The sequence below is a fragment of the Vipera ursinii genome (genome assembly GCF_947247035.1).
Source record: "Vipera ursinii genome assembly, chromosome: 1".
Classification (NCBI taxonomy): domain Eukaryota; kingdom Metazoa; phylum Chordata; class Lepidosauria; order Squamata; family Viperidae; genus Vipera; species Vipera ursinii.
The window spans coordinates 217,646,392-217,658,962 of record NC_139512.1 but is presented as its reverse complement, the minus strand read 5'-3'; the positions used below and the strand labels follow the sequence as shown (position 1 = coordinate 217,658,962).

At 42.7% G+C, this 12,571-nt stretch overlaps 2 protein-coding genes across 4 annotated transcripts in view; both read right to left on the bottom strand.

Annotated features, from left to right (window-relative positions):
* Positions 1 to 110: 110 nt before the first annotated feature.
* Positions 111 to 12,022, bottom strand: CYS1 (cystin 1; the record flags this gene model as incomplete). Its single annotated transcript, XM_083371783.1, is given in 5 exon segments — positions 111 to 462; positions 2,666 to 2,712; positions 9,789 to 10,226; positions 10,228 to 10,340; positions 11,977 to 12,022. Coding segments are annotated over 5 exon segments (741 nt in total). The 3' UTR covers positions 111 to 365.
* Positions 11,235 to 12,571, bottom strand: part of MTO1 (mitochondrial tRNA translation optimization 1) — a 31,439-nt gene continuing 30,102 nt past the window's right edge. For all 3 annotated transcript variants that reach the window (XR_014491193.1, XR_014491194.1, XR_014491195.1), the window contains exon 16: positions 11,235 to 11,424. The gene's annotated coding sequence lies outside the window, so the exon portion shown is untranslated. The remainder of the gene's footprint in view (positions 11,425 to 12,571) is intronic.

Genomic DNA, 12,571 nt, shown 5'->3' with positions numbered 1-12,571 from the left:
ATTATTAATATTCTGCAGTAGGACCATATGCAGTAAGACCATCCAAAGTGAATGACATTTACTGTAGTTTCATTAAAACTTGGACAAATGATTGCTCTTTCAGTACTTCACACCTCAAGCTTTAGGGGAAGGAGAATACTTGTGTATAACTGATATTTTTCCCTTTTCCATAAAGAACAGAGTAAGTTCCCATTTGGCTCCATAGGAAGTGTTCAGATAAGTAGTTGTATCTCTCTCTGGCCAGGGTTTTGAGATGTCTTTTTGCATGCCATGCTAGTAGACTTTTTCTCAGAAATACTGTAGTTTTATAACCTAGCCCCCAGGTAAATTTGTTTATGGTCATATTGGTATAGCTGTGAGTGGCTTCAGCGACAGTACTCTTGCTCTATTGTTGCCATCAGCTCCTCCTCAGAGCAGTCATAGGATATCTTGGCCTGTCGCTCTGCCTTCTTGAGAGGCAACCTGCAGATTTATGTGAGAAAGCAATAATCAGGACCGAAAATAATAAAACAAGTTAAAATAAGGCCTATTTTAGCTAGCAACATGTTATCTTCCCATTTCTCCTTTTTATTAGCTTGTGTATCTAATTCTCACAATGTTTTTGAACAGGTTTACATCATTTAATTTAAACAAAATGGAACTCATTACATGGGGGAACAACAGGATTTGGAAGGGGCCATGAACGAGGAAATATGTGCTTGTTCTAGGGCAGTGATGGCAAACCTTTTGGGCTCAATGTGGCAAAAATTCAGGAAACGCTTAACATGACTTTGCTGAGATGTCACTACTTGTACCCCCAAATGAAAGAAAAACAATTTTCTATATTCCCTTCTCCCTTCTGCTCTGAACAGCAGTATTCAGTGGCAGTGCCACTTTGGGCTGAAGTAGACGCCCAGGCCTTGACTTCAGCCCTGTTCCCACTGTTGCCACTCAAAAAGGCTGTGTTGCACCATTCCCCAAGCAGCTGAACCTTGGAGAATAGTGCGATTACCCCCATGGCCCCAAGTTCCCCAGGATCTGCTGCATGTTGCTTACTTTCAAGCGGTGGTCTCTTTGTATTGACAGGCCTGAGGCCTACCTGGGTCACATGTTCTGGAAGTGGCTTTGGCGAATTCTCTTCCACATCCTCTGCAGCCTCCAAACGTGCAAAAGCACACTTTATTCTTCCATTATTTTTGGAGGGTCCAGAGGCTGCGTGAGAGTACATACCATTCTCACATCACCTCCATTGTCTCAGAAAATTGTGAGAGAATGGGGCATGCTTTTGAGAATAGGTGTCGGGTGTTGGTGAATGCTGGTATATCACCTGAAACATTGTGGCATGTCACATTTGACACTCATGTCATAGGTTTGCCATCACTTGCCTAGGACTAGAATCTCTGACTTTTTCCAGCTAAGGGATATCTGTTCTGTCCCAGCCTACGACCGTCCTTGTTGCGTCACAAGGACAATCCCTTTTTTTATCAGGAGGCTGGAAAAATCAACCCTTTTTATTTCATATACAGTACTGATAATTATTTCCTCAAAACAAAAACAACAGAATACTTTTCCAACAAATTGGTTTAAAAAGCAAAACAGAGCAGGAGTTAAACAAGAATTTCACCGGTAAAACAAACAAACCATGATTCCCTTGAAGTTCTTCACAAACAGTTGCCTTCAGCAACCAGCACCGCCCACACCTTCCCTTTTTGTTAAGCAGGAGGAGTTAAAGAAATCTAAATTATAGCAATAAAGATTTATAATCAAATGGACTGCAGCCAAGAAATTAAAAGACGCTTGCTCCTGGGGAGGAAAGCCATGGCAAATCTAGACAGCATACTAAAAAGCAGACATCACCCTGCCAACAAAAGTGCGTATAGTCAAGGCTATGGTCTTCCCAGTTGCAATGTATGGCTGTGGAAGTTGGACCATAAGAAAGGCTGAGCACCAAAGAATTGAGGCCTTTGAACTATGGTGCTGGAGAAGACTCCTGCGGGTCCCTTGGACTGCAAGGCGATCAAACCGGTCAGTCCTAGAGGAGATCAACCCTGACTGCTCTTTAGAAGGCCAGATCCTGAAGCTAAAACTCAAATACTTTGGCCACCTAATGAGAAGGAAGGACTCACTGGAGAAGAGCCTAATGCTGGGAAAGATTGAGGGCAATAGAAGAAGGGGATGACAGAGAATGAGGTGGCTGGATGGAGTCACTGAAGCAGTAGGTGTGAGCTTAAATGGACTCCAGAAGATGGTAGAGGACAGGAAGGCCTGGAGGAACATTGTCCATAGGGTCGCAATGGGTCGGACACGACTTCGCAACTAGCAACAATCAAATGGATGGCCAATGCATGTGGTCTTCTTCGACCATTTCATATCTAAATTAAGAAAACAATATTGTGATTAAATTCAGTCCCTCCATTAGCTTTCTTCCATAAGCATATGGATAGTCTGAGAGACATAATAAGAAAAGCAACAATTTAATCTTGTTAAGCTGCCGTTGAAAGGAAAAAAACTTGCTGTAGTATTGCCTACATAAATGCTTGTAGAAAAATGTGAAGAAAATTATTACTGAACCATGTTGAACAACTGATGAAAACACAGGAATGAAAACTCTTCTTCATTTCTGCAAAGTAGTACACTGATGTTGTCTCCACTCCCAGTTATTAACATTTGATTTACGATAACTTACTGATTGGCAAAGTTATTGCTTCCCGGTGTATATCTTGTTAAGAAGCTCTGCAAAACAAATGAACATAATAATACCAGTTAGCCTATGACAAAGAAATGCAGATTAACTCCTGCTAGTAAATCTCATAATTATATATATCTCTGAAAGCAAAAGTAATTTTTGACAGGGAAGGTGAGTAACTCATTGCTGGGATTAGAAAAGTTGATGTGTGTAGATACATTTGCCTTTCCTAGTTCTAAGGCAAGATAATGAGCAGGGGATTCACACAGGCAAAAGCCTGAAGAATTCTGTTGAGTTGAAGAATATGCATCATTACCTTACCAATAAAAACCCTAAAATCATATGAAATTAACAGGAGAGTAGGTATGATGGGAGGACAGCAATCTGAGACAGGTAATCCAATCAGATAAACAGATATACCGGAGTCTACCTTACTGAGCAAATTTATCAGGTTCATCTGTCCTTGAAAATGGAGTATGATGTGGGTTATTTTTATTTATTTATATATCAAACTTCTTAACTACCCACGTCTGACGCAGAGATCAGATTAACAATCATATTAACAACCCTACTTGTGAGAAACTTAAAACCACACATATGGTTTGTATTCTTACTTGGCCTTTTTTCCACACTGCTGAGGTGAAGGGCAGATTTTGCCACTCGGTTATGGAATAGATCATTAAGGCAATGATGTTGCAGGGAGACAGCAGAAAAATAATGCTGCCAGGGCATGCTTGTAAAGAGGCCTTTAAGATAATGTCTTTTTAACCATATTTGAGAGAGAGTATAGGTAGTCCTCGACTTATGACCACAATTAAGCCCAAGTGAGACAATTTAAAAGTGAGTTTTGCCCCATTTTATGACCTTTTTTGCCACAATTGCTAAGTGAATCACTGTAGTTGATAAGTTAGTAATGTGGTTGTAAAGTGAATCTGGCTTCCCCATTGATTTTGCTTGTCAAGGTTGCAAAAAGTGATCACATTACCTTGAGGCATAGCAATGGTCGTAAGTATGAACCAATTGCCTAGCAAGTGAATTTTGATTACATGATCATGGGGATGCTACAAAGGTCTTAAGTGTGAAAAATGGCTATAAGTCACTTTTTTCAGTGTCATTGTAATTTTGATGGTCACTAAATGAACGTGTGTATGTCGGGGATTACCTGTACCATTTCTTAGGACTGGATTTAGGCACACTGACTGAACAGTGTAACATCTTTTTAAGTCCAGTCAATCATCCAGTTTCCCCTCTTTCCTGTAGGCCAGGAAGATCTCTGCTACCTGCGTTTGAAAATAACAGAACCTGTTATTAAACAAGTTACAACTCCAGCACATGAATGGAAAAGCTAAATAACAAAATAAGCTCCATGCAGTCTGTATCACTGCTTTCTTAGAAGCAGTATTTTCTGCAGGTATAAACTACATTTCAGCCCATACTGCTATTGTCACAGTCTATTTGTTCACCTATGGTTTAAAGTGGCACCTGAGTGTGCAATCTCCTATTCTAGCGTTCTGTGCATAATAACAGGTAATCCTTGAATTATGACAACAATTGGGACTGGGAAATTCATTCTTAAGTGACATCACATGACCACACCTAATTTTATTACCTTTTGCTACAGCTGTTCAATAAGACATCATTTGATTGAGATTTGTGACCTTCTCTGCTGGCTTCCCCTCAGACTTTGCTTGTCAAAAGCTGGCTGGGCAAGTCACAAATCACAATCAACTGACTGCAGGACGCTGCAACCATCAAAAATGTGAGGTGGTTGCCAAATCACTATCATGTGACCACGAGGATGACCTGGTTTGCAGGTGACTTTTTTCAGTACCGCCGTTAACTTCTCACCAATGTTAAACAATCGTAAATGAAGGACTATTTGTAAATACCTTTGTGCCTTAGAGTAGAAATTGTACCCCTTCCTCAAAGTGCTTCTACTCCTCCAAGGCGCATAACATCTATAGCATATTGTCTTCTGCTATTATTATCATGGAGACAAGGTATGCAAGTAACCAGAGCACAGCTCAGGAGTTTCAAAGTACAGGCTCACCTCCTTCTCTCTGATCACTAGCTGGTGTCTACCACCACCCATCCCTTGGGATTGGGTCACAGGATCTTTTCCTGGAGGATCCTCTTTCTTGGTTTTCAGCCAAAGAAAAGAAAAAAAGAGAAGTTCATAAAAGAGAGAAGATCAGCTTCTCCGAATAATCATTTTCCCTAGTGCAGTACTAGATGAGGCTAGCAGTGGTAAATATTAGATACTTAGCAATCCAGAACTCAAGTTGGCCTAAAGTTATCTCCAGCACATAATGTAAATACCAGACTATGGTTCACAGGCTATTTCTGCCATAGGGTGTCCCTAAGCATGTCTAATTATATCTGCCTGGCCTGGAATCTGTTTTGGAGTTGCTGAGTTACTTAAGAGCCAGGATAAGATATATTTAATTCAATTTACATTTTAAAAGTGGGTACGTACAGATTTAATCATTGGGGGCCATCTCCCTATGTCTTCCTTTCATCCTGCTTTAGCCCATCAAGTGTTCAAATGGTGTGTAGAAGGAAAAAGCTGAGGAATCAGTACAGAGAAGCCAAGAAAAAGGCTCACCCTTGGAATTTGACCTACCCTTTGAACCAAATTACACCTGATATGAGAATAAAGGGTAAAGGTAAAGGTTCCCCTGCACATGTGTGCTAGCCGTTTCCGACTCTAGGGGCCGGTGTTCATCTCCGTTTCAAAGCCGAAGAGCCAGCGCTTGTCCAAGGACATCTCCGTGGTCATGTGGCCGGCATGACTAGACGCCAAAGGCGCACAGAACGCTGTTACCTTCCCACCGTAGTGGTCCCTATTTTTCTACTTGCATTTTTACGTGCTTTTGAACTGCTAGGTTGGCAGAAGCTGGGACGAGTAACAGGCGCTCACTCTGTTACGCGGCACTCGGGATTCAACCCGCCAAACTGCTGAACTTCTGATCAACAAGCTCAGCGTCCTAACCTACCGCGTCCCTAGATATGAGAATAGGTATTAATAAAATAAAATATTTGTAGCTCAGGATTGACATGAGGGGTTTTTGGTGCTCCCTGAGCTTGCTTGCTTTCTTGCAGATGTTTCATTACCCAAACTAGGTAACATCATCAGTCCCAGCAGAATAGGCATCCTGCTGGCTGATGATGTGCCAATTGCTGGCTGGGGAGATGGATAGGTAGGAAGAACCAACTAACGGAATTGTTTAAACTGGCCCATTTGCAAATATGAGGAATACGTTTTGGCAAGGAATTACAACAATTGACAAAGGAAGGCATAGGACAGGGGTAGGCAACCTCGGCTCTTTTATGACTCATGGACTTCAACTCCCAGAATTCCTGAGTCTGGCTGACTCAGGAATTCTGGGAGTTGAAGTCCATGAGTCATAAAAGAGCCGAGGTTGCCTACCCCTGGCATAGGATAAGCCCCTGTGTTAAGAATACTCAGTTTTAGCCAACTTTGTGTATAGTGCTTTAAATTCATATTGCAGTAGGAACGTGGCCTCCTAGGAATGCTGAGGCATTGATTGGGGTTTCTCCCCCTCCCAGAAGTTTTAAGGAAAGCATCCCTGGAGTATCAGGTTCGTACAAGAAATTCAGATTTTTGTAATAAAAGTATGGAACCAAGTACTGATTAAGGAGGCTGCCACAAGAGGGCACTGCTTTATAAGGACTTTGCTAAAAGAAAACAAGGATTCTTCTCACCAATAAAAATCTAGAACTAAATTAAGCATATTAGTTTGGTTTGTAAATCCAAATGTCATTTTCGCCATTTGGTTGATTAATAAAGGCCTCAAAGGAGTCCTTTGGCACAGGAATATCTCCCCTAACAAAAGCATGGCATTTCTGCATTAATTACATCCCAAAGGCAAAAATACAGACTTAGGGTTAATAAGCTCTCAGTGATGAGTCAGAATCGCTTCTAAGTGACTAGCTTCTTTCTTCCTTTTTCTTTCAGGATGCCAAATATTCCCAAATGACAAATATGAATAACTGTAACTATGCAGGATATTAAATTACTTCCATATTGTTGCCATGAAAACAACATAGATGTTATGTAGTCATGTAGTTACCAAGAGTCCAGCTTGGCTGGAATGAGACTTTTTTTTGTTAAACATAAAGAAGAAAGTCTCGGGAGTTAAACTGTTCTAATTAAGTAATTACCTTTTTGAACTGAATCAATTTCAGTCTGGCCTAGGGAGCAAAAATGGCCTATGAATGAAAGTGACAGCAAGATGCCTGACGGTAAATTAAGTTGTATAGCAGCACTCAAGGTAGAATTCATGCTTTACAGTATACATTGCTATTGCATGGTATCCTGGTGGGGTCTCAAAGCTTCAATATCAATGGAAACTTCCATCAGCAAGAGGTGATTTCCCTCTTGGTTCCCTGCAGCCCATTCAGAAGCTCCAGAGAGTTTGAGGACCTTCTTGGAAGCGGACAAGGACAAAAGTGGGGGACAAGGAACTACGATCAGTCCATTTTCCAACATTATTCTAGTAATTTCTCAACTCAGAACCCACAGCAACATATCAGAGGGAACTACTATGCAATCTACTACAAACCCCTATTCTGTGGATGGAATCCTTCACTCCTGAATGAATCTTTTCCTAATTTGAGTCAACAGGTGCCATGAACCTAATGCTGTTCTAGTGATGCTGCTTTCCTGACGACCTGTAAGGCTTTCCTGTCACTGGGTACATCCTTACTAAGGGATAAAGTTGGGAGCTGTAGCTCCAACCAATACTCGGAATCCTGGCTTTTTAGTACAGCCTCATCTGAGAGATAATCTTCTGAAACTATTGAGGGTCAAACAAACTTGGAATTGGAATAAACATGAAACTTATAGCAGTAGTTTGAGCCAGTCTGGGGCCAAATTGTGCCGCAGATGAGAAATGTCTTTTGCATCACACACAGACTTCCAAATTTGCAATTATTTTATTTGTAACCCATTTTATTAATTTAATACACATTTTATCTGCAATGATTTACATTCCTGGATGGTTCCCCCAAATTAAAGAAGTTAATATAGTATAGTGGCTACAGATAATTGGCTTGCCACTTCCTGTGTTTCAAGCCTGTTTGAGATCAAAAGCAGGGATCTTCAAACTTGGCCTTTTTATGACTTGTGGACTTCAACTCCCAAAATTCCTCAGGCAGGCAAGCTGGCTGAGGAATTCTGGGAGTTGAAGTCCACAAGTCATAAAAGGGCCAAGTTTGAAGACCCCTCATCAAAAGGCTTGGACATAACAACCAGATTTTGTGTTTTTATTTATCTTTCTTTTATTTGAGGAAGTAAACATAGCACAGGTGATTCCTTTCATTTATGCTATGCTCACAATAAATTTCAGTGGGAGGCTAGATTAGTTTGAATTAGCAAATTTCAATTTTCATTAGCTTCAAAAGTTGTGGTTATGTTCAAGAATGGCAGAGTTGAAGTTTGAAATATCTTGAACAACCATGTTTGGCTGCAGAAACTTAAGCAGGGTCAGATTTGGTTAGAAACTACTACAAAAGTGGCTTGGAAAAACAACCCAGAAGGTAACAGCAAACCATTTTGGTACTGGTGCCAAGAAAACAATTTGGACAGGCCAATGAAACTAGGAGTAGTGTAGCCCCTCAGGGAGACTGTTTTAAATTCTGGGAAAACTAGCTAAGAGTTCACCAGCCGTGAGCTTGGTGGCTGTACAATATAGGTAGTCCTCAACTTACAAGTTTGTTTAGTGACCATTCAAAGCTACAAAGGCACTGAAAAAATTGATGTATGACTGTTTTTCAGTTACAACTTTTCTGCAACATCATGTGATCAAAATTCAAACGTTTGGCAACTGGTTCATATCGCAACTGGTTACGACCCTTGCTGTGTCCAAGGTCATGTGATCCCCTTTTGCAACCTTCTGACAAGCAAAGTCAATGGGGAAGCCAGATTCACTTAAAAGGGTTACTAATCAATTGCAATGATTCACTTAACAATGGTGGCAAGAAAGGTCGTAAAGGGGGACAAAACTCAATGATTCACTTAACAATGGTGGCAAGAAAGGTCGTAAAAGGGGACAAAACTCAACCAACCAACATCTCCCTTAACAACGGGAATTTTAGGCTCAGTTATGGTCGTAAGTCGAGGACCCAGATTGTTGGGGGCAATTAAGCTGACTTTTTAATAATGCCGCTTGGGTGTGTGTGTGAAAGCCCTAATAAGCAGAATGAATGAAGGCTACTGCTAAGCTTGTAAGCCGCCCTGAGTCTTCGGAGAAGGGCGGGATATAAATAGAATAAAAATAAAAATAAAATAAATAAATAAACTACCTGAAGAAATCTGAAGGTCCCCAGATGTTGCACAACACTTTCCAGCAACCCAGCCAATGCTGAAAGATGCCAGGTGTTGCATTAGCCCAATCTATAAAGACACACATCCCTCCGCCTTTTCTTAGCCGCTGTTTAGTTTTATTAAATTTTTATACCGCCCTTCTCCCGAAGGACTCAGGGCGGTGTACAGGGCAATAAATATCAGAATATAAATACAAAAGTTCAAAGAAGTTAAAAGAATTAAATAATCATGCCCAATATAATACAATGATTAAAACTATGTTAAAATTAGACCCAACCCCAAACCCATCAAACCAGGCCAGATTGTTCAAATAAATAAGTTTTTAAATTATATCTGCCTTCCTCTAGCAGATTCTTCCAAGTATGTGGGAATACAGCTCACTTCAGCCTCGGCCTGTGCAACTGTGGAAGGCCAGAGATGATGAGAACTGCATTTCTTATTCCAGAGGAAATATGGCTGTATATTCATTGAACCATTAGAAAGTGGCCGGAACCATGCTTAAGAGGGCATTATCAATAAAACTTAAAATAAATTCTGCACTCTTTCAACCCTGGTTCTGTTCTACCTTCCCATGGCTTTAAGCACCGTACTCCATGAAGGCTAAGGACCGACAGGTTTTGCACTGGTAAGATCCCAACTGCATTCCACAAACGGTGCAATTGTGAATAACCAAGGATTCTTCACCTCCAGTTTCTTTTCCACACAGACCTTTTACTCACGCCCCCCCCCCCCAGTCCCACAACTTTCCGCCCGCCGCTCGGCCGACGCGCTTACTTCCAGCGCTTCCCGCTGGCCCGCGGTTTCTTCGCCGCCAACTTCTGGCGGGCGGGAGCGGCAGTCTCCGGCGCCGTGGCGCGGAGGCCGGCGGGGCGCGGCCGTGGGCAGGAGTCGGGGCCCGTCCTCCTCGCACTCCTCCAGCACCTGGTCCAGGAGCTCCGAGTCCGAGTCGGGCTGCTGAAGCTGCTGTAGCGAGGGGGCGCGCGAGAGGGCCTGGACCGCAGCCCTGACGCAAGCCTCTTCCTCGTCGTCCGCCAGGCCCTGCCGAGAGGGGGTGCTGTGACTGGAGCTGCCCGGTCCGGGATCCCGCCAGTGCCGCGGCGGGCTGAAGGTGCGCGCCTTGCCTGCCCTGCTGCTGCTGCTGCCGGTGCCCATAGCGGCGGGAGTGTCTTGGCTTGCAACTGCGGTTGCAACTGCTCGAAGCCGCTTTGCTGCTTCCCGATTGCTTTCCCGATGGTTCTGATTCGAAAGCCCAACAGTTGCGGCTTCCTGGCGGGCGGTGGCCAAAGAGGGTGGGATCTATTAGCCTCGTTCCTTTTCCTTGTTTTCCTGCTTGGCCAAGAGCTTTCCTTGTTTTTAATTGTTGGGGGCAATTAAGCTGACTTTGTAATAATGCCGCTTCGGGTGTGTGTGAAAGCCCTAATAAGCAGGCATATACATAGAATGAAGGCTACTGCTAAGCTTGTAAGCCGCCCTGAGTCTTCGGAGAAGGGCGGGATATAAATGGAATTAAAATTAAAAAAAAATAAAAATAAATTGGTTCGTTGCGAATTCCCCCAAGCCCACCTCGAGATCTCCAGCCGCTTCCCCGCTCCCCGCCGCAAAGTGGTAAAGGGAGAGGAAACGTATTTGAGAGTATTTAATTTTCTTGTTCCCTCTCGTTTTTCAATCCCAAGCATTTGGTTTTGGACAACCGCATGGGTGTAACCTCGGAATGAAGCTAGATTTCAAAAAGGGAAGGGAGTGCCAAAACGCTGTACTTAGGCCGTACTTGGCCTTAATTTAGCTATAAACAGTAAAAAGCAGTAACAAAATGGGTGTCTCGATGATTCAAAATAAACGGGCTTTTGGAATAAGTATTGTGGAAGGTTTTAAAACGAACCGTTTTGCAATTTGGTGACAGGATACCGAGCATATATCTCAAAATTCAGTTCCAAAATGTTTTCTTTTACCGGTAGTTAACGCTCAGGAATCCAGGTAGTTTGTGTTTTTAAAAGTTAGTCAGCTTGTTCATAATCTTAATCATATTTGTCAAAGTGAATTGCACAATGATAGCTAGCCGTTTTGTGTGTCTCAATTTACATTCATTAGAGCATTCTTTGGAATAAGTGTGCCTTTGAATACTCTGTTCCCTTGACTGCCTGTTGCTTTTTCTGTTTTAATAGGAGGGCTTAGATGTGGAGCAAAGAAGGACAAAAAGAAAATGTATTTTAAGCATGAGAAGATTGTTATTACAAGCAAAGAAAACCATAGATCTGGAGGGGGAGGTATGTTTGAGGAATATATAATTGCACAATTATTCTGGATTCCAAAGATTAAAATTTGCTTCTGGGATTTCTATTTGTTTTACTGTTGTTCACTTTTGATATAGTTGAGAATTTCCAGAACAGCTATGCTGAATTGCGCATTTTTTCTGGGGAGAAAAAAAAAAGGCTAGATTAGCATTGGAAAATCATTGCTGTTGGAAAAAGAGCTGGAAAACAGAAGCACCAAGGCGATCTGGACAAATTTTTACCAGCTGTGGAATAATACTGTTTTTCTGGCTTTAATAACCTGATTCGCTAAAAATAGAACTCACATAGCTATTTATGTCGACATGTCCTATTAGAAGTGTTTTTTTCTCCGAAATGAGTTTGGCAACTATACATTTTCCATTCTTTTCTTCACAGTGAAGAAAATCTGAGAAAGGAGACTAGAGTGCATGGGCTTGGTATCAATAAAAGGGGCTTTCTTTATATAGGTAGTTCTCGAGATACGACTGTAATGGAGCCTTCCATGTCACAACAGCCATTAGGTGAAGTGTCTCATCTAATGCCTCCCATCCCTGCTTTCCCCATTGTTAATGACACTTGTGGGTCTTTAAGCAGAGCATGGGATGCCTCGGGGTGGGGGATGCCTCAGGGTGGAGGAGGCCTAGCATAGCCTAGACCTGCTTGCCCTGGCCCTCCCAAGGTCTCCCCCATACCCGAAGACACTCTGTGTTCTGCTTCTTGCTCCTTGGGTCCCCACATGCCTTTTCCCACTGCCAGCGGGTTCCCTTGAGGCCTGTTTCCCAGCCCACCAGGCCAAACAACCTCCTCCTCATCACTTGTTTTTGAAGACCTCCAAGGCCTTCCAGAATGCTGCAATGGATTGCTTCTTTGTGTGGCCACATGGCATGATTCTGGAAGTGGCGGCTGCATTCAGGTTGCCTCTGCCCAACTGGGGGACAAACTGCTTTGTTTTGCTGCCTTAACAAGGTCCGTACAGCACTGTAGAAGCTTTCTGCAGCATTCAGAAGCTTTTGCACTGCTGTGCAAACCTTATTAAGGCAGCAAAATTAAGCAGTTTGTCTGGTGGCTGCCATTTTGTCCCTGCCCATAAGCAGGTGAGACAAAATGGCTACCTTCCAGTCACCCCTGCACGGCTCAGGGATATGTAGCCTTCCCTCCTTCCCCAACATAGGTCCAGAGAGCTTCAAAAGGTAAGTGCAGTAGGTAATGGGTATGTGGGGAACAGGCCCAGGCACTGTGGGGTCCTGGCAGGGTGGGAGTGAAGGGAGAGAGGTTGGGTGCAGCAGT